The sequence below is a fragment of the Haliotis asinina genome, chromosome 3, assembly GCF_037392515.1.
Source record: "Haliotis asinina isolate JCU_RB_2024 chromosome 3, JCU_Hal_asi_v2, whole genome shotgun sequence".
Classification (NCBI taxonomy): domain Eukaryota; kingdom Metazoa; phylum Mollusca; class Gastropoda; order Lepetellida; family Haliotidae; genus Haliotis; species Haliotis asinina.
The window spans coordinates 84,547,925-84,567,537 of NC_090282.1; the positions used below are offsets into that span (position 1 = coordinate 84,547,925).

The following is a 19,613-nucleotide window of genomic DNA, read 5'->3' on the forward strand; positions in this document are numbered from 1 at the left end:
TCAAAGCTGGTTAAAAGTAACGATTCAGCGAAGGACCCGATCAGCCCGGGGGGATAACTGGATTGCACGTTACACCTAAAAAGCGAAAATTATCTGTGAAGACAATAGAGACAAAATACAAGGCTGCCATAGCTGTGGAGTCGGGTGGAAAATCCAAAGCAGAAATTGCAACTGAATTTAGCTAACCAAGAAATACACTTTCTACATGGATTAAAAATGCTGATAAAATCAAAGAGGCATTTGTTCAGTCAAGCTTTTCACCTTCTCATAAGAGAATGCATACTGCTAAATTTGATGACGTTGAGGAAGCACTTTTGAAATGGTTCAAAATGGTTAGGGATAGCAGTGCTAATGTAAGTACTTTTTCCAACCAGCTTGGTACATTAAGAAACTTTTTGAGCAATTCTGCTGTGATGCCATGCCCGAACGCCAAACAGACTGTAATTTCGGATTTTTTTAAGACATAAATTCCCCACATGTACACATATGTACTATACAACTTTTTATACTGACTGAAAATGAATTAGTGCTGTCAACTAAATGGGATAGCTTGTGAGTTTGTTAAATTATTCTTGTTCTTATCTTTTTCTATGCATATTTATTTGCCATGACGAATAATTGATTGAATTGATTTACATTTGTATATGTTGTAATTGAAAGATCAATACTGCCGTAAACGTTTATTGCAAAGATATATTGTTCGTATGTGTATCCTACTGCAAAATAGCGATGTGTTAAGCAACGTGGTCGTGTTGGTTCTTGGTCTTTTCAATGCTGACGGATGTGTCGAACACTCGGATAAGTTGAACTTTCCCCTTGGACCCGACGAGTTCAACACAACGGGGTTTGACTGTATTTTGAATATGTATTATGAAACTGCAGCTAAAACAACACATTGTATCATGTTCCTGATGACATAACACTTTCTGATGATAATTTTCCAATCGTGGCAAAAAACTTGTACTTTGTTAACAAATCAGTCGTGGTTTGGGAGAAACCTTGTACACAGCTAACTGGTATTACCAGCTTAGGTCACAAGAAAATGCAAGTGGTAATATAAACATTAACAAAGTTTGTTACTACCTGGTTTTTAACCTGAATCTACCTGAAGATAGTGCTTTCTTTTCACTGAAACACTAGAAAAGATCTAATATGCTAAACTCTCTTCAAAAGACCTGGATTCTCACTGTGCTCAAAATATAAACTTACTGAGTAATTACTTCAGTTCTATTGAAGAGCTGTTCTGTATCACAGTCTTCTGCAGCTGGTGTTTGCGGTGTTTCAGAGACGGCCATCAATATTGGTTACTCTTGCCGTCTGTTGACGGAGGAGATGGAGGAGCCATTCATCATTGATGCCGACTCCTATGAGGAGGTGGAGGCCCAGCTGCGGAAGGCGCTGGAGGACATCGATAAGATGAAGTCGGGCAAACCACATGACGGTGTGGCCTTCGCCAATGGCCAGGGAGCCCTGTATAATGGAGCCAATGGAAATGTTGCCATCTCTGATGAATATGGGGAATTCGCAGTAGTAATAAATGGCCACAGTCTGGTAAGTGGATGTGTGCATGAAAACGTGTTGAATCTTGTGCTAGTTTGTTGTCAAGAATTACAGATGGACATTTAGTGTTGCAGTGTTTTAATACACTACACTATATATCCGATTTTAGCTGAACAAAAGGAGTGAAAAGAACCCCAGTTCTTTCACATGTATATCCATGACAGATTAGATAAGGTAATGTGACAGTGTATTGTCCAGTAGTATATGATAATTACTGAGTGCCCAGATAGTCCGATATTGCTTAATGACCACAGAGGGCTTGAATCAGTTGATGTTGCTTCAAATGTGTATTAAAAAAAGAAAATGATGGCATGTCCTCTATAGCCTTTGGAAGGCTTATGATTTGAAACCTGTTATGATTCGGAGACAGACCCTGCTTGTCCTTTGTAGTCTGGCTGTTTGTGAGAGGTGACTAACATGAGAAAGTGGTCACAGGGTAGAACATTAGTTGTCAGTTCCAGGGATCCTTGGTGTCAGCCACTAATTTGAGTCTTCCACCAGTTTACAATTCTGTGTGATTAATCTGGATTTTGTCTGACTGTGGGATTGAACAGCATTCATTTGCTCCCTACACTTTGTTTAGGCACATCGACTGTATGTTCCACTGTCTCTCTAAACTAATGCTTAGTCTCTGAATATATATAATTTTGATTGTAATTAACTAACACATTGAAAAGGAGCCCTAGGGGGACTAGAGACTCAGAACCTGAGGAAATCTAAACTTTTTTAATTTAAAGCTTTAGCACTACAGAGAGGTTAACTGATGAAAGACATGAAAATAATGTGGTTCAGGAACTGTGAGACAGACTTCTGTTTCCCATGTGCTGTTTGTGTGTGACAAAATTGTCTGGGCATACAGACTCTGTGTTCCACTCTGTGTGACGTGCTGTTTCTGTGTGTCAGGCGTACGCCCTGAAGCCAGAGCTGGAGAGGCTGCTACTGGACCTGGGGTCCAGCTGCAAGGCTGTCATCTGCTGCAGAGTCACCCCACTTCAGAAAGCCCTGGTGGTTGACTTGGTGAAGAAACATAAGAAATCAGTGACACTGGCAATAGGAGACGGGGCTAATGATGTCAGCATGATCAAAAGTAAGTTGCATGTTGAAACTCAAACACACTTTACCTGAGAATATCAGTATAAACACGCTCAAAATATGCAATATTAGATTATACAGTGTGTCTTGTTGCTCTACGTACAGAGAAGCCCTTGTGTTGACCTAAATTCTAAATAAATACTCGATTCACACACAAATTCAATGAGCCACCTTCTTAAACATGATATGCAATTCAGTGGGTCAAACCAAAGATGTTTATTGTACCTAAGGTCTACGTCCTCACATACAGCACATGTTACAGACATTTCACAAAACGCATTACACTTCAGATAGGAGATAACGATAACAACATGCTTTACATAAAGCACTAGATTACGAATTACTTTTCCATTTTGGGAGGATAAAATGGAAGTAAAGGCAGTTAAAGGCTATTTTAACAGATATGGGATGTGCTATTTTCATTAATCAGCTTCATGTGGGCATACAAAAACAAAGTGATTTTCTTCTTTACAGCAAAGTTACATAATGGACATATTCGTGAACTTCTTTCTGTTTAAATCATCTGCCTTTATTTACTGATAAGTCTAACAAGCCCAATCAAAAATTGACTAAAGTGTGTCTGATATTTCTGTATGTCAGTACAGACAGGTATGTATAGTTCTGGTTGAACTAAGTTGTTATGCTGATAAAAGCTCTGTGCCTCCTATGTACAACCTGTGACTGATTGCTGTGTGAGCACCTGCTGTATACAGTCAATGATATACATTCTCAGTTGTTGTCTGTCTGTCTGTCCACAGTGGCTCATATAGGTGTGGGTATCAGCGGTCAAGAGGGGATGCAGGCTGTGCTGGCCAGTGATTTCTCCATGGCTCAGTTTCGCTACTTGGAAAGGTTGCTGCTTGTCCATGGCCGGTGGTCCTACCTCAGAATGTGCAAATTTCTGCGATATTTCTTTTACAAGAACTTTGCATTCACATTGTGCCATTTCTGGTATGCCTTCTTTTGTGGCTTCTCAGCTCAGGTGAGAACTTTTTCAATTTTCACCAAATATGTTGTGGTGTACATCTCTATTTTAATCTTGATTTGAAACAGCCTTTTTGACTTCTGGAGAGTTAAACTCAATGACTGACTGTATGTGTTCATACGTTCCATTTCAGACGCTGTATGACCCGTACTTTATATCTCTATACAACTTGTTCTACACATCCCTCCCCATCCTGGTGCTCGGCATCTTTGACCAGGTGAGTCAAACACAAATACACCTGTTTGGTTAATCAACAAGAAATCCTTCACCTCCTCTCATAATAACTCTTCTCATAGTTTTCCATGTAAACAAGTAAAACAATATTTTGTGATGTCTCTTAACGTATTTGTGCTGTAATTACAGGATGTAAATGAGGACTATTCCATCCGTTATCCAAAGCTGTATGCGCCGGGGCTGAAAGACGCACTCTTCAACAAGAAAACATTTATCTACAGCACCCTTGAAGGCATCATTACCTCCCTTGTGTTGTTTTTTATACCATACGGTGCCTTCAACTTTGCCATCGGTCCAGACGGCAAGACAGAGGTGGACCAGCAGTCCTTCGGCTGTGTTGTATCCTCTATACTCGTGGTGGCAGTCAATGTCAGGGTAAGAACACGAGGCACACTGGTGGCTCTACTAGCTTGCAGATACAGCTGTTCATAGTTCCGTCCCTTCAGGACACCACAAGCATATTTCAAGCTGTTTGCCCTGAATGTGTTCCTTGGTCTGCTCATGTTCATCAAGCACCTGTCGCAGCACCTCAGTGTTTACTCCCACATCAAGCTAAAACCCCACAGTATAACTGATATAATACTGTAAAAGTTGAGTGGAGTTTGCCAGTATTCTAGACCAAGTCTCCATGCAAAGACATTTAATACTTTTAAAAGTGGTGTGAGACCATGCTGACTTGGTCAGTCACTCACTTCATGTCACTTTACTTTTCTTGGATGAAAAGCAATACCAAGCCAGTGAATTTGGTGTGTATATTTCACTCTTGTACTGAAGTGAGATGCATGGAGGGTTGATGTTCTATGAAGCTGTGTTTTGTTAAATTGCTTCCCTTTGATGTGCCAGGATATGCTGGTTTTGGTTTCAGTCCTACATTGGCCAAAGTGTTATCTTTGATTCCCTTATGCAGGTGACATTCAGTGAATTTGGATGAAAATTGGATTTGGCAGCCTTTGAAAACTTTTTCAAAGATATTGCTGTAGGCAGTTTGTATGGTGTTTATATCAGGATATGGCAAAGTATATGATCACCCACAATTGTGCATAAGTTATAGCCAGTTATTCCTTTACAGGATATTGTAACTATGTCATAGACAGCACTTCACTATGGACCTGGACTCCTTCACCTTGTATGAATGTCACCTCTGACTCTTTGTTCTGTGTTCCAGTGTGCCCTTGACACTTCCTACTGGACTGGCTTCAACCACTTTGTGGTGTGGGGCAGCATCATCTACTACTTCTGCTTCATCCTCGCCTTCTACTCGGAAGGCATCAACTACTTATACGTGGGTGTGGCCTTTGAGGTGTTTTCTTCTGCCCAGTTCTGGTTCAGCCTTCTTCTGACTTGTACAGTGCTGATAGTGCCTGTGGTGGCATACCGTTTCTACCAGACGAACATTACTCCATCCCTTGCTGATAAGGTGCGGCTACGACAGCGAATGAAGAAGGTTAAGTCACGATCACGTGACCTCCATGTGAGAAGACAGTCCACTATGCGCCGAAGCACAAGATCACTACGATCAGGCTATGCGTTTGCTCATCAAGAAGGTTTTGGCAATCTTATTACAAGCGGTATAAACATGCGAGAGCGTGCTGTAGAACGTAAAAAGGAACCAGTCACACTAACGAAGATAACTCGCCATGACAGTCACAAGGCAGTTGGAGCGTCAGGAAATGGTGTATCTGATAACATCATCTATGTAGAAAAGTTGTGACGTTCTTCATGACAAGAACACTATTTTTAGATGACATTTGCCTTGGTGTATGTATTGGATGTGCACTGATTAACTGACAATTGTTGTTTCTTGATAGGTCAGATTCATGCAGGAGTCGTCTCCCTTTGGCACCCACTCTGAAAGACGACTATGTCGACGCATACTCAAAAGATAAAATAACAAACTTGATAACATTATCCAATAGATATTTTTTAAGTACATTTTACAATAGATGTTATCTATGTATTTTTACAATTCATGACCACATTGACAGTTCAGCAGTGAAATGGAGGGAGATACCTCATGAAAAATTCAGGGACCAAGACATACTTCAGTTCATGGAGGTGATAGATGGAGCCTCCGCTACATGTTGGGACACAGTTTTGACTTGGGCTGGCTTTCGTTACAGTTCATAAAGATTGATTATTGTTAACCAAAATATTGATCGATTATTAATAAATATTAGAAAAGTAATTTTAAGCAAAAGAGTATTAAGGAAATAAATGTATTTCCCCTGACTAATGAAGGGAGACTACACATCCGCATCTGCAGCATGATTTAGATGTAGCCCATGAATAGAGACCTAACCTCATATTGTGTGAGTAAACTGAAAACAATTCTTTTTTTAAATCAATGACACAGTTTTCACATTGATAATCATTAATGATTTTTCTGATCAATAAGAATTAAATTATAGATTTAGCCAGCCCTAATACTGACAGTGGTTGATAGAAACCATCATCACTTGTTGATGGAAACCATCATCACTTGTTGATGGAAACCATCATCACTTGTTGGCAAATGATGTCTTGTAGTGTTCATCAGTGAATACGAAGTATATTCACCAGCAGAGCATAATGATAAAGTGTACATATACTTGTTACATATGTTAATAGCAAAGAGATGTATTTAATTGTAAATAATATACTTTTACCAAAACATAATGTTGATCATAATCATTTTTATGTATGATCTGGTTTCAAACCACATGATGTTTTCTCATGTACTTTAGTGCACATGAAATACTTGATGTTAAAATAGTTGAAATGGAATATAAGCAAGCAATGGTTGCTTAATGTTAGAAAATTGACTGCACTCTGTTTTCAAAGATATTGAATCATCGTGCTTAAAGGCAGCAGCAATCATATGCGAGAAGTAAATGTTGGTGATTGTTAATCCTGTGGCTGTTAAGATGTTTAAGTCAGGTACTCCAGTTTTAGCTGCGTGCTGTGTGTCTATGTTCATCTTCACTGTACCGTTGGACATAACGTCCAACCGCTCCCTCAGTGAAACAGATGTATTGTGTATGTGATAATACCAAATAATGTCCAACTTTTAGTGCACAGTAATGTTATATCTTCAAGTGTACAGGATCTAGGAACAGTCAGCTGTACATGATTAGATGGTCCCTAAGCTATATTGTAGGACGTGTAGACTCTGCTGTGAGCTGTTACAGAACAGGTGCTCCAGTGGGACCTGGAATTCAGGAATTTCAAAGGTATAGTGAAATAATAATCAGGATAGTTTTTGAAATATTTTACAATTACTAAGAAAACAGATATGAAACAGAAATACTGTAAATTTATCTGGTGGCCAGTTTCATTAAAGTCTTCACACTGTAGTAGTGTTGTGTGTGGCTTTGTATCCATACCTGAACAAAGGTCAGGTTACATTGTGTACGTACATTCCAACTACTTCAGCTGATGTTCCGGGCTGCCAAGCAAAACCAAACTTCTGTTGAAAGTCGCATGCAACTCGACCATCTATGTTACAAATATGAGCAAAGTTGCCCTTTCAAGACATTATATTATCTGCAGGATTTTATGACCTTTTGTGTAATATTACTTGGAATTGTCTAAATGTGAAAGAATATCACTTAACATTAAAAGCATTATGCTCAGGACCGACATTTAATAACTGGTAGAATATATGTAGCTAATGCTGTCAGTATTAAACACATATGATCAGTACACAGGCACTGTTGCGCAATTTAGTTGATAGTCTCAACATTAGAACAATGCATCTGATTTTTCAGGAGTCTTTGTTGAACATTTCAACAGTGAATTGTCATAATGCACATCATTCAGATTCTTAATAGATGGATGTATTTTATTTAAGTTTGATCTCTTCAGGATGCATTAATTCTGAATTATATTTAATTCCTGTATGTTCAAGGGAAAATGACTATATATATTGCATATCACAGAGGCAGTAATAGGCAGTAAAGGATTTTTTGTTGGTACATGTTGCTGTTGTTAAACCTTTCATATTTTAAATTTGGGAACAAACCAGCTTCCTATGATAGATTCCTCAAAAGAATATCAACATATCCTTTTTCAATTTTAGTTATGTGTAAATGTTTCCTGTATTTTATATGAATTTATGAATTTATGTATATTGTAGTTTCTAGTTGTTGATGAAGGGTTGGGATGGGTTCGCCCTTGCCTGGCAGTCAGTATAGTACCACACAACTGGTAGTTCAGTTGTTAGTTAGATTGTATAAGCTATCAGTGTAAGGTGGGGGCTTGTCACTAATGAAGCCTTAAAATGTTATGTTAAAAGACTACCGGTAATAAAAACATTTTGTTAAAAAAAATTCAAACAATTTTTAACCTTATGACCCTATAGGTAAACAATGTTGATTCTACAGTAGGTTTGTGTTATGTATTGTTGTCTAAGATGTGGTCAGATAATGGGAGGGCAATGAGTGGGATGTTTCTGAGAAGCTTGACATTAAACAGGTTGTAACACTCAACTCATCCCTGCCCTACCTTGCTGGATGTATCAGTGAATTTGTCTACACTTGATAAGTGCCAAATCATGTAACTTAACATGAATGTAGAATAACGTTGTGGATTATGAATTAAACAGAAAACAAAAACACACTGCTTTTTTGTGGGGAATATATTCCAGTTGTTTTATTTTTAAAAATTTTGAAAGCGTTACCTATTGAGATGATAATATTTATAGTTATTTGTTTTTTTGTTTGTCTTTTTGTGTTAAATGAGATGTTACATTGTCAGTTTTATACCATTTTATGATTTTACTTAGCATTTCACTTTTGTTTATAGAACTGTTCATGGTGGCCATTGTTTTTGTTTTGTGGTAGGAAGTTTTTGTAAAGGTAAAATTTCAAGTTTGAAATGGTTAAACAAATTTTTAGGAATATTGTTTTCTATTTAATTCACATCCATATATGAATGTTTATTGTTATGACCTTGAGGGAGAATGCTACAACAGATTTAAATGTGTGTATATAACACTGTGGGTTGTCATGGAACTTTATGTCACATTGCCATGTAGATATATGATGTGTGTATGACATCACTGGGTAGTTACACTAGTCACAAGTTACAGCTGGCCTTGGACGGATTCCAGCTGAAAGGTCAGCATTTCAGTGTTTACTAGCGGATACTTGGTTTATGAGAAATCCTGAAACATGTAGTGCTTATCAGCAATTACGTCGTGGCAAAATTCACTCGTAATTGAATCATTTTGTATTCCCAACATGTTGTCCATGTCTTGAGAATAGTACAGACATGATGGTACATGTATTCAGAATAGTATATTATAGTAATAAAATAGAAATTATGGTAAATTTTGATAAAAATGTTTCCATGACCCAGTGAAAGTTACCAATTTTGTCTGATAATGAAGAACACTTCAAGAAATCATTCGTGCTGTCAGTAGATCCCCCCACAAAAGTGAGCTGGTTTTTGACAAGTATTTTCTCAAGGTTGAGAAACTAAATTTATTTTTAAAATTCACAGAGTAGCCCTGGGTTATCATCAACAGGTATACAAAATATCTAAGAGATTGCTTGCAAATCATGTGTACATTGTCAAATTCAAAACAGCATGTCCAAAAGTGCAATGCCATATGGGACTCTCTGAAGGAGAAAGTTTACAGAGGAGTGACAGACAAATTGACTGCGGGGCATTAAAGAAGGAGATATTGGAAGAAATACATAAAGGCATGAAAGAAACATACTGCTTCATTTAGTTGTGAAGGAAGATGGAGGCCACATTGAACATAGACTGAAATAAGTGAATTTTCCCTTGATGTTGCATTTTTAGACATGCTGTTTGAATTCAACAATGCTCGCATAATTTGCAACTAATCTCTTAGATATTTTATAGACTCATTGATGATGCCCTAGGGTTACTCTGAAAAATTTTAATAAATTCAATTTATTTTTTAATACATGTCAAAAAACGGTTCACATTTTGGGGGACACCTGACAAACCTATTGGTGTACTTGTCATTACAGAAACAAGTGACTTTACAGACATTTGTACAACAGGAAGTACCTTTGAGTTGAGTTTAATGTGGATGTATACTGTTATTTGTTGTCCTGTATATAGTATTGGGAGCACCATCTTTCCACGAATGTTTCTTGTTGATTTCATGTTTCATATGCAAATTAAATGTACTATTTACACACAGATATCATCTTGATGAAACTATTTTTAAACTATTTTGTCATCCTCAGTGTGATACAAAATGTGTAAATATTTTCACTGAATTAAGAAATGTGTTGCCATTGCTGCACGATTTCCATGGTGAGCATATATAAATATATATACATATATATTTTGTTTGTACATTATATACCCTTGTTTCTTTCAGCCAACTCTAAACGTCCTATCCCAACTGAAGCCTGTTCCTGTACACTCTTTAGGGGTATTTTTGCAAGAATAACAGTCATAATAATCCTAGTGATTGAATGCAACAGAACTATCTTGTGATTTTGAAATACTAAGTGCAATTTTGATGCAGCTGGAAATTTCTTTGTGTATATATGTTGTGCTGACATGGAAACATTAAGATTTTTGTAAATAGTAGTACTAACACTTGTCATAATACAGAGAAGTACTTTTGAACACATTGATACATAATAAGACGAGATGTTGTAGATATGTGGTGGTCATCTGTGTATTGTTGAACTGCTTACAAAGGCCTTCTTGGTGTTGCTAAACATGTGCTTGAGAAGACACTACAAGAGGGACATAAAGTGCTCCAGAGTAGTGTGAACACGGACATCTGTCTGTCAGTGTTACGGTTACAGCTGAACTTGCTCTCTCTGTGTTCTGAGTATATATACTATACATCTTTTTAGAGCAATGGGCATTCATTTGTATCGATTCAGTTAACTCTGCGATTTTTACCTTCTGACATATGTGTATATCCCATTCCTCTAACCCTTGTCAGATGTTGTAGGCATGAGAATACCAGATGACATGTCTACCTGACAAGTAATTCAGTGGCCTCAACAGAGCAACACAATACTTTGCCCAAACCACTCACCTTGGGTGAACCTTGTCAGACTTGACCTTTTTTATAAATATCATTGCTCATCTTTTTCCTCATGAAATCATTAGCCTTGAACCTTACCCTTAATTTCATTGCAGTCCTTGACTTAAACCCTAACACTAGCCTTGACTCTTCCTAAACCTCAACCCTGACCTTGACATGAAATAGAGATGACGTTTTTAACTCCTCATTTCTAGAAGGGAAGATCACCATCGGTGTAGCCAAATCAAGTATCTCTCATGTCTGCTCAACTCAACCATGTTTGAGTGATGATACCTACATACACGCCATATCCCCAAACTTCTGCTTTACTTTGGATATCTAAATGGGCTAATGAGAATGATGTACTCTATCTATATGGTGAGTCTGGTACGTTTCTACTCATGATATATGCAGCTATCATTAGTAGTTTCGTCACTACTGAGGTTCAAGACTATAAGTGCCATGTAGTGATGAAAACAATAGGGGATCATGAGTATGGTGTGGAATATTTTATGAAGTTGTGTGCTCAGTCTTCGATACTAAAGAACATAAGCCTTACCTTTCTGCTTATACATATAGGCAGTCTGACATGATGTAACCTGCAGTTATCAGTCATTGCTAGTTGACCTCAAACACCAGCCTATTTCATACACAGCAGAATTCAAATCTATCTGTGTTGCTAGTTAAAAATCACCACTAACACCAGCCTATTTCATACACAGCAGAATTCAATTCTCTCTGTCAGTACTAGTTAAAAACATCACAAACACCAGCCTATTTCATGCACGGCATAATTCACTTCATGTGTTGTTATTCAAGATGGAGAGATGATTATCCAAATCCACACAGAATAAGACAACTATTTTAGCTGTAGCCATCTGAAGAAATAGCGGATATCACCCAGTAGAGGTAATAACAATATTGACCAGTAGACAGTTGCAAATGTATCCGCCTTGATAGTTCATCCAACTGAGCTTTGAATATGACCCCGTGATAATAATAACGATGTTGACCAATAAACAAACCTGTAGACCACTGAGCTGCTGTGCTGTTGTAGAATCGGTCATGCTGATGCCCAAATCTCTATGTCCCATCAACCATCCACATGAATGTCTGATGCTGCTGAGCATAATCTTGCTTGATATATGTTATGTACAGTGAAGGCCATCAGTGACCCTTGGGAAAGAGGAGGTCATCAGTTGTCCCTGGTTGGGAAGGCCATCTTTAATCTCTGGTACAGGGAAGGAAATCTGTGGTCTATAATCTATGGGGAGGCTATCTGGGTCCCAGGCACAGGCAAACTGTAGCACAAATGGGTTGTGCAGATTAGAGAAAATGACCTGTCTTCTAATGTAATACATTTCCAACCCCATGTTGAACAAATACTCACGTGAAATATTTTTCATTCAACATTTTAAGTGCAACTCGTGGTATATCAGACCGTTCTCCGCCTCCATTTCCCCTTCAATGGAGTGAAGGAACAGGAGGGTATTATTCTGTATGGAATACTTACAGATACCTCCCCTGCTTCGTTCATCCATTACGCCAGAAGTGTTTTTATGTAGCATATAGGTTGCAAATATTTTACCAATAGCAGCGACAGATAAGACAAATAAACTCCCAACAGGTTAATGACAAAATTCGGCAATGTGGTATTTCTTTCTAATTTCTGTTTATTCTTGATCTGTCACTCCGTTCATCTGGAAGCTGGCAGGGGTAATGGACGCAAAGAACGATCAGAATACCAAGAGTGATGCTTAAAATGTTGAATAAAACATATTTCATGTGAGTAATGAATGTTAGAGCACAACCAAGCGAGGAAATGCAAGTGTACCTTTGATGGTAGCAATATTGTATTTTGACATGAAAAATATTTTTTGATCCAAAGCGAGTAAAATACATTGCTAACCTTTGCTTGCTATAAGAAGACTTATATTCTCTACGCCATTTGCACTACAGTTTGCATATGGTCCAAGGCAAACAGCAGGATGTCTGTGATTCTTGATACATGGGAAGACATCTGTGGGGCACTGGTACAGAGGAGGCTATATGTGGAGGGAGAAGGGGAAGGCCATATTTGGGGTTCTGGGGAGGCCATCTGTGGTGTCCTGGTACAAAGGAAAGGCATTTCTTGGGTACTAGTACAAGGGAGGCCATATGTGGGGGACTGGTACAGGCGAAGCCATCTGTAGGTACTGTTGAAAGGGGCATCCTGTGGTGTCTGCATATTTGATACAGCCAGGTGTCTATGCTTGTCATTCGTTCCTTGTGAATGGGTTGGCTGTCATACAATGGATGCCAATAGATTGTACTGTCAGTGACATTTGTGTAAAATTATGTTATGAAATTATGCATACAACATTTTGTAACATTGCTATGCACTTTTATGGTTTTTATTAGTTTTACTTTAATTTTGCAACAAGTCATATCGTTTCTTCCATTTGTTTCCATGTTGTTTTATGTTGAAAACGATAACATTTCAATTGTTATGTTATTCAATTGTTTATGTTGCCATAGGAACAATAATTGTTCGGTGTTTTCACAAAGTGAAGTGTTTCTGTTTGTCCACACTTTTTCCTTACCAAAGAGTTTCAACTGAAGTAATCATGTTGACAACTCCCGTTCTAATTCCAATAATCAGCCAAGCTTCAAGCTTGAAAATAAATTACCAGCAACTAAATGGAGTTATTTTCCAGACAGATTTATAATGTTTCCTCTCTTGGCAGTTGATACTGGCAGTTTAAGACAGACTTGTTTACAGGTAAGGGTTGCTTGCCCAGCACCTTGCTTGCCTTAGGGGCATCAGATCAGGTGGTCTGACTCAGTGGTTTTGTCATCTTACCCCATGACCTGGATCTGGCTTGTGATACACTGCGTTGTCCAGTCAAACCCATGGGCCGATTCTCTGGAATATTTTTAATGCCGCATCTATCATTATGCAGATCTCATGCATAATCTCCAACCCTTGACTGTAAAAGAACTGTGTGGAAGCAATACAGGTTTTGGAGAAATTGTTGGTAATTGTGGTCCTCTTTGATACACTAATATCTGAGGGTGGAAACAGCAGATCTTGACTTCAGTCAGATCAGCTCTTTTTCCTTAGTACACTGTACACTCAACTGATGACCCTGTGAGTGCTTGGAGTGATGCTGTGACAACCACTGGTTTGTCTGATCCAGAATTGAAAGCATAACAGGCTACCTAGGTTTACAGAGAGACTTTTGTGGCCTCCATTCACTGGTGTACAATTTGTCTGCATATTGTAGTGGCTGATCATATCACAACTGTTTGCTTTGTACATTCCAGCAGTGTTGATCGTATCAGGTGTGTTCCAGCAATGTGTGGATCATATCAGATGTGTTCAAGCAGTGTGTTGATGATATCAGGTGTGTTCCAGCAATGTATGGATCATATCAGGTGTGTTCAATCACTGTGTGGATCAAAATTATCAGGTGTGTTCCAGCAATGTGTGGGTCGTATCAGGTGTATTCCTGCAGTGTTAAGGTGTGTATATCAGATTGTGTCGGCTCTGTGAGGATCATATTGAGCTGTCCAGTTGCTTGTCCTGACAGTACTCTCTGTGTGGATCCCATCACGCTCCTCCTAACTGCTGCTAGCCATATTTTGTAACATTCTCAAATTTACAAGTGATTTTCTTCTGACATATGGCAATAAAATTGATTATTTTCAAAATGAGTTTGTAATGTATTGTGTCTGCTGTGTATCAAGAGGCAAGATATTACATAGGTGTGATTTTCTTGAAAAATGTCACCAATCCTTGTTTTAGTTTGTGCTCAAACTTGGCGCAATTCAGGATTCAAACCAAGACCTTATTGTTTGCAGCTGTGCCATACCCCACTGGCCCATTATTGCCTATACTTGGGGTAGCCAAGTATTTAAGGTGTTTGCTCATTATGCTGAAGACTTGGGTTCAATCCCCCTTATGGGGACAATGTGTGAAGCTCATTTTTGGTGTCCCACCCATGATATTGCTGGAATATTGCTAAAAGAGGCATGAAACTAAACTCACTCAGTTCACAAGTAATATCTCTAGTATCATCACAGCAACAGTCAGTCTGAGGATTGTGTATCACATGGGGTCCAAGAAGCTGCATCAAACTTCAGATTGACACTTCTTATTCCTGGAAGACCCACCATTAACTAGCCCCAGACCAATTAAAGCATGAGGGAGCGTGTTTCCACTGTAAGCAATATTTCAGCAATATCATGGCAGGGGGACACCAGATATGGCTGAACACATTGCACCCAAGTGGAGAATCACACCCACGCCTTCAACGCGACAAGTGAACATGTTCACCACTATGCTACACCACAGCCCCAAGTAGAGAATTAGAAAACACTGTTCAACTTGGTGTAGTCTAATGAAAAGAATCATTAGAAGCAAGAAATATATAGTGGAAGGTTTCACAGACTATGGCTGGCGGTGACAAAATGTCAGTGACTGGCTTTAAAGTATGACAACCACAAATTCACTCATGAAGCATATCTAGCCAACCTCCAGTTCCCAAGGCAACCTTGCAGTATATCTGGTTAACCTCCAGTTTCTAGGGCAAACTTGGACATTCTTGAAGTATATCTGGTTAACCTGCAGTTCCCAGGGCAACCTTGCAGTATATCTGGTTATCCTGCAGTTCTCAGGGCAACTTTGGACATTATATATCTGTATATCTGTGTAAGCTACAGTTTCAAAGAAAAAATTGCAGCTTATCTGGATAACCTAAAGTTTCCAGGACAACCTTGCCATATGATATCTGGCGACCATGCAGTTTAAAGTACCACCTTAGGGTATTCTAACTTCTTCTAGAGTTATGAAGGTGTGTCTGCCATCTTAACAAATTCACAGTTCATAAATCTTTCATTGTACATTCACTGCAGACAGGCAAGTTGTGACAGATACAAATAAATAACAAATTACATGTCCGAATACACAAACATTTAATTCAAAGATCACATGACAAGTAAAATACATGTTCAATAACTGACATAAGGATCTAACAGTGCACTTCCTAACATCATCAGTAACAGTTTTCTAGGAAGTACAGCTAGGTTTGTAATGGTGAGTTTCGGGTACAGACAACATTCTCTCTATCCGTAACAAGTTAACACCAAGAAGGACTGAAGAAAATGGCTCCCTGTACTGTGTTCTGATTGAGTTGTCCTTCACATTTACATGAACATGTGTCATCTCAGTCTCAGAGATTAATATAGGACTCAAAACTGAGTCAAATTTAACAGAAAGAAATAACTACAAATTGAGACAGTTTTACTCTATCAGTTGGAGATGTGGACAGTACATGATGATGCTCTGCCCTCTAATCACGAAGAGCCAAGACAGTGAAAAAGTCCGAGAACCCCTTCAATCCAACCCCCACGTTACCTGGAACTAGAGAAGGGATCTTTAAGTAAGACAAAGATTACACTGTGCCTCTGAATAGTTCCACAAATAGTAAGTTCCAGTGACTTCAGATGTTACACAACCTTGTTTCCTTACTGCTTGATGTACACAAGCTCAAACTAAGACAATTTGTCCCTCTCCTAGTATAATCACTGCCACTGTGTGGAGGCGGAAAGTATAAGAATGTTGACCCCATACCTCCAGTCTAAGTGAAGTGATGTGTACATTTTATCATATTTACATGAACATGTGTCATCTCAGTCTCAGAGATTAATATAGGACTCAAAACTGAGTCAATGCCTTGGCCTAATAATACATTTTGGAGTAACAATTCATTGATAATATATTATATTTCGGCAACTTTTCTAACAGAAGTAGAAGAGCCTTTCCACAAACCTAGGTAAAGTTGGAATAATTTTAAATCTTTCAACAAAGCTTAAAAGTGCCTTTTCCCACAAAGTGTGTTTGGATTGTTATAATGTATATATTTTGTTACTGAGATAGTTCCACCAATGACCCATGTGCTAAATTCTACAGGCTCATGTTGTCTTGTAATGATTCTTGAAAACATCATGATGTTAGTCTTATAATGCCTTGAATTATCTGTTACCTTTGTTAACTGTCTCTTGTCTGATATTAATATATTCATAATTTAATAATTCTGTCATCAAACACACAACATATTTTCAATATAAAACATTTTTTCACATTTTTTTAAAAAGAGGAATTGCACATTTCTCTAAAAGGACAAAAATACTAGACACTATAACGAGATGTAAGAATTTTTGCATCTGCAGCACACATAAGGGATTGTTCAAGTGAATAGATGCTAATATCAATCAATCGTGCATCTCCATCCTACACAGTTCTGTCAGGGGTAACAATAGACTGGGACTCCTGGACGGAGGACCTGTGTCTCCTACATGTTTCAAGCCTACCTGTATGCTATAGCTACCATATTATGACCTCGTGACCAGAAACAATGGAAGCAAATTCCTGATTGCATATCTCAAAGGAGCCATTTTGTAAAAGTCAAAAGTACAAAGTACTAACATTCCCTGTAAAGATTAGGAACCTCAATGGCCTTGTCAACAGTTTACTAGAACTAACATGCAGAGTATTTATTTAGTTTCTGCTTGAAGAGTGTATAGAGATGATGGAAACCTGATGGCCAGTCCCTCTCATCCCACACTGCTCCGTTCCATGATTCTGAGCAGAGACCCTCATCAAACCAGGGACTAGGAGGTCTATCTGGAAGCTGCCCAATGAGGAGACACACATGCTGACCAAGATACTTAGAAGTACTCAGAAAGTACCCACACAATAAATGACATAACTATTACACAATGTTTTCAAGGGTTAAGTCTAAGTCGGTTCATTTATGAATTCCATTTTCTTTTAATCAGTTGTTGTTGTTGTTCCAGTTTGAAAAGCAAAGAAAATGAAGAGTGAGGCAAAAGACTATCCTGCTAAAGCAAGTTCATGAACTAGGTGTAGCTTCACAAGTTATGATGTCACAGCATGAGATGTATCACATCGATGAATATTATTTGTTATTTAATGCCAGCTATATTCCAGCTGTAAGTCAGCAGAATACCAATACAGAATGAATAAAAAAGATTCTACAATTTCAGTGCATTGTCTAAAGATTTCCATGAAATGACCTTTCTACAAATTGTATTGGTTTTAGCTCCAGCTGATTTTATAGAAACAGGTTTAAGACATGCAGTAGCATGAAATGGTAACATCAATTCCTGTGATTGTTGCATGTTACCATCAATGATCCTGCAGACTTTAATAACAAATTTTCCTTACTGCTTGATGTACACATTAATATGAATTAACCCATACCATTAATGTCACGTAACTTGCACTCCTAATATCCATTAACATGCTAAAATCTATTAACAAGTACCATCAACATCAATTAACATGAATTAACATGTACCATTAAAATCATTTAACATGCTAACATCAATTATCAGGTACCATTAACATCAATTAACATGCTAACTTATTAACATGTACCATCATGAAGTTACATACTAAGTTCTGTTAACATGGACCTGTACCAAGTGTTAATATCAATTAACATGATAACATCCATTAACTGTACAACTAACATTAATTAACATGTACCATTAACATCAATTGATATGGACCATCAAATATGATAATAATAATATCAGCAAATGCAATTCCCCCTCCCACCCCTGAACACCCACACCCACCCCAAGCCTCCCACTACAAAAAGTGCAAAAGTATAGAATCTAGATATACCTTCAAGTTTCAATGATGGGAAGTGCTACCCTCTATCTGTACAATGCCAAAAATGCCAAGACTTTCAAAGAATGGACCATGATTATTACTATAAATTTAACAGAAAGAAATAACTCTACTAATTGAGACAGTTTTACTCTATCAGTTGGAGAAGTGGACAGTACATGATGATGCTCTGCCCTCTAATCACGAAGAGCCAAGACAGTGAAAAAGGCCAAGAACCCCTTCATCAATACAACCCCCACGTTACCTGGAACTAGAGAAGGGATCTTTAAGTAAGACAAAGATTACACTGTGCCTCTGAATAGTTCCACAAATAGTAAGTTCCAGTGACTTGAGATGTTATCCAACCTTGTTTCCTTACTGCTTGATGTACACAAGCTCAAACTAAGACAATTACAACTTTGTCCCTCTCCTAGTATAATCACTGCCACTGTGTGGAGGCGGAAAGTATAAGAATGTTGACCCCATACCTCCAGTCCAAGTGAAGTGATGTGTACATTTTATCTATGCAATGCATTGTGAACTGTGAACATTGCCTCAAAGAAGTGAACAGTTACTGGTGAAAATATGAGATCTTATTGACACTCCAAGGAGCTTTGGAGATACTGACAGCAAAGAATTGTCTCCCTTTATTCACAGTTGTCCTTCCTGGAGCACAATGCATTTGTTGCCTCCTCTTAAACTCTGATCTAATCATGTTTATACATGTCTTTGAAGGGCATTTAGAAGTGAAATGCATAAGGATGAAGATTTTATGGATATCAACTTCTTTATATGAGAACACAACGTTTCGGAGTTAATGCTTACTCCTTCACCTGATGAAGGAGTAAGCATTAACTCCGAAACATTGTGTTCTCATATAAAGAAGTTGATATCCATAAAATCTTCATCCTTATGTTTATACATATTAGTGACTCTTACTGAATGACTAAAGGTTTATTACTGACATTCGTTTCCAAAATACTTGTTATTGATCAGACAGAATTGATATTACAAACTTTAAAACATCTATCTGCCAACTTACATTTTTCAAAACA

At 38.0% G+C, this 19,613-nt stretch overlaps 1 protein-coding gene across 4 annotated transcripts in view; it reads left to right on the plus strand.

Moving 5' to 3' along the window:
- LOC137278637 (phospholipid-transporting ATPase ID-like) overlaps positions 1-5,766 on the plus strand; it is an 81,623-nt gene extending 75,857 nt beyond the window's left edge. For all 4 annotated transcript variants that reach the window (XM_067811120.1, XM_067811123.1, XM_067811122.1 and 1 more), the window contains exons 20-25: positions 1,286-1,551; positions 2,464-2,647; positions 3,411-3,634; positions 3,771-3,854; positions 4,001-4,246; positions 5,037-5,766. In XM_067811120.1, coding sequence (XP_067667221.1) covers positions 1,286-1,551; positions 2,464-2,647; positions 3,411-3,634; positions 3,771-3,854; positions 4,001-4,246; positions 5,037-5,582 — 1,550 coding nt within the window. In that variant the 3' untranslated portion in view covers positions 5,583-5,766. The remainder of the gene's footprint in view (positions 1-1,285; positions 1,552-2,463; positions 2,648-3,410; positions 3,635-3,770; positions 3,855-4,000; positions 4,247-5,036) is intronic.
- The last annotated feature ends 13,847 nt before the right edge of the window (positions 5,767-19,613 follow it).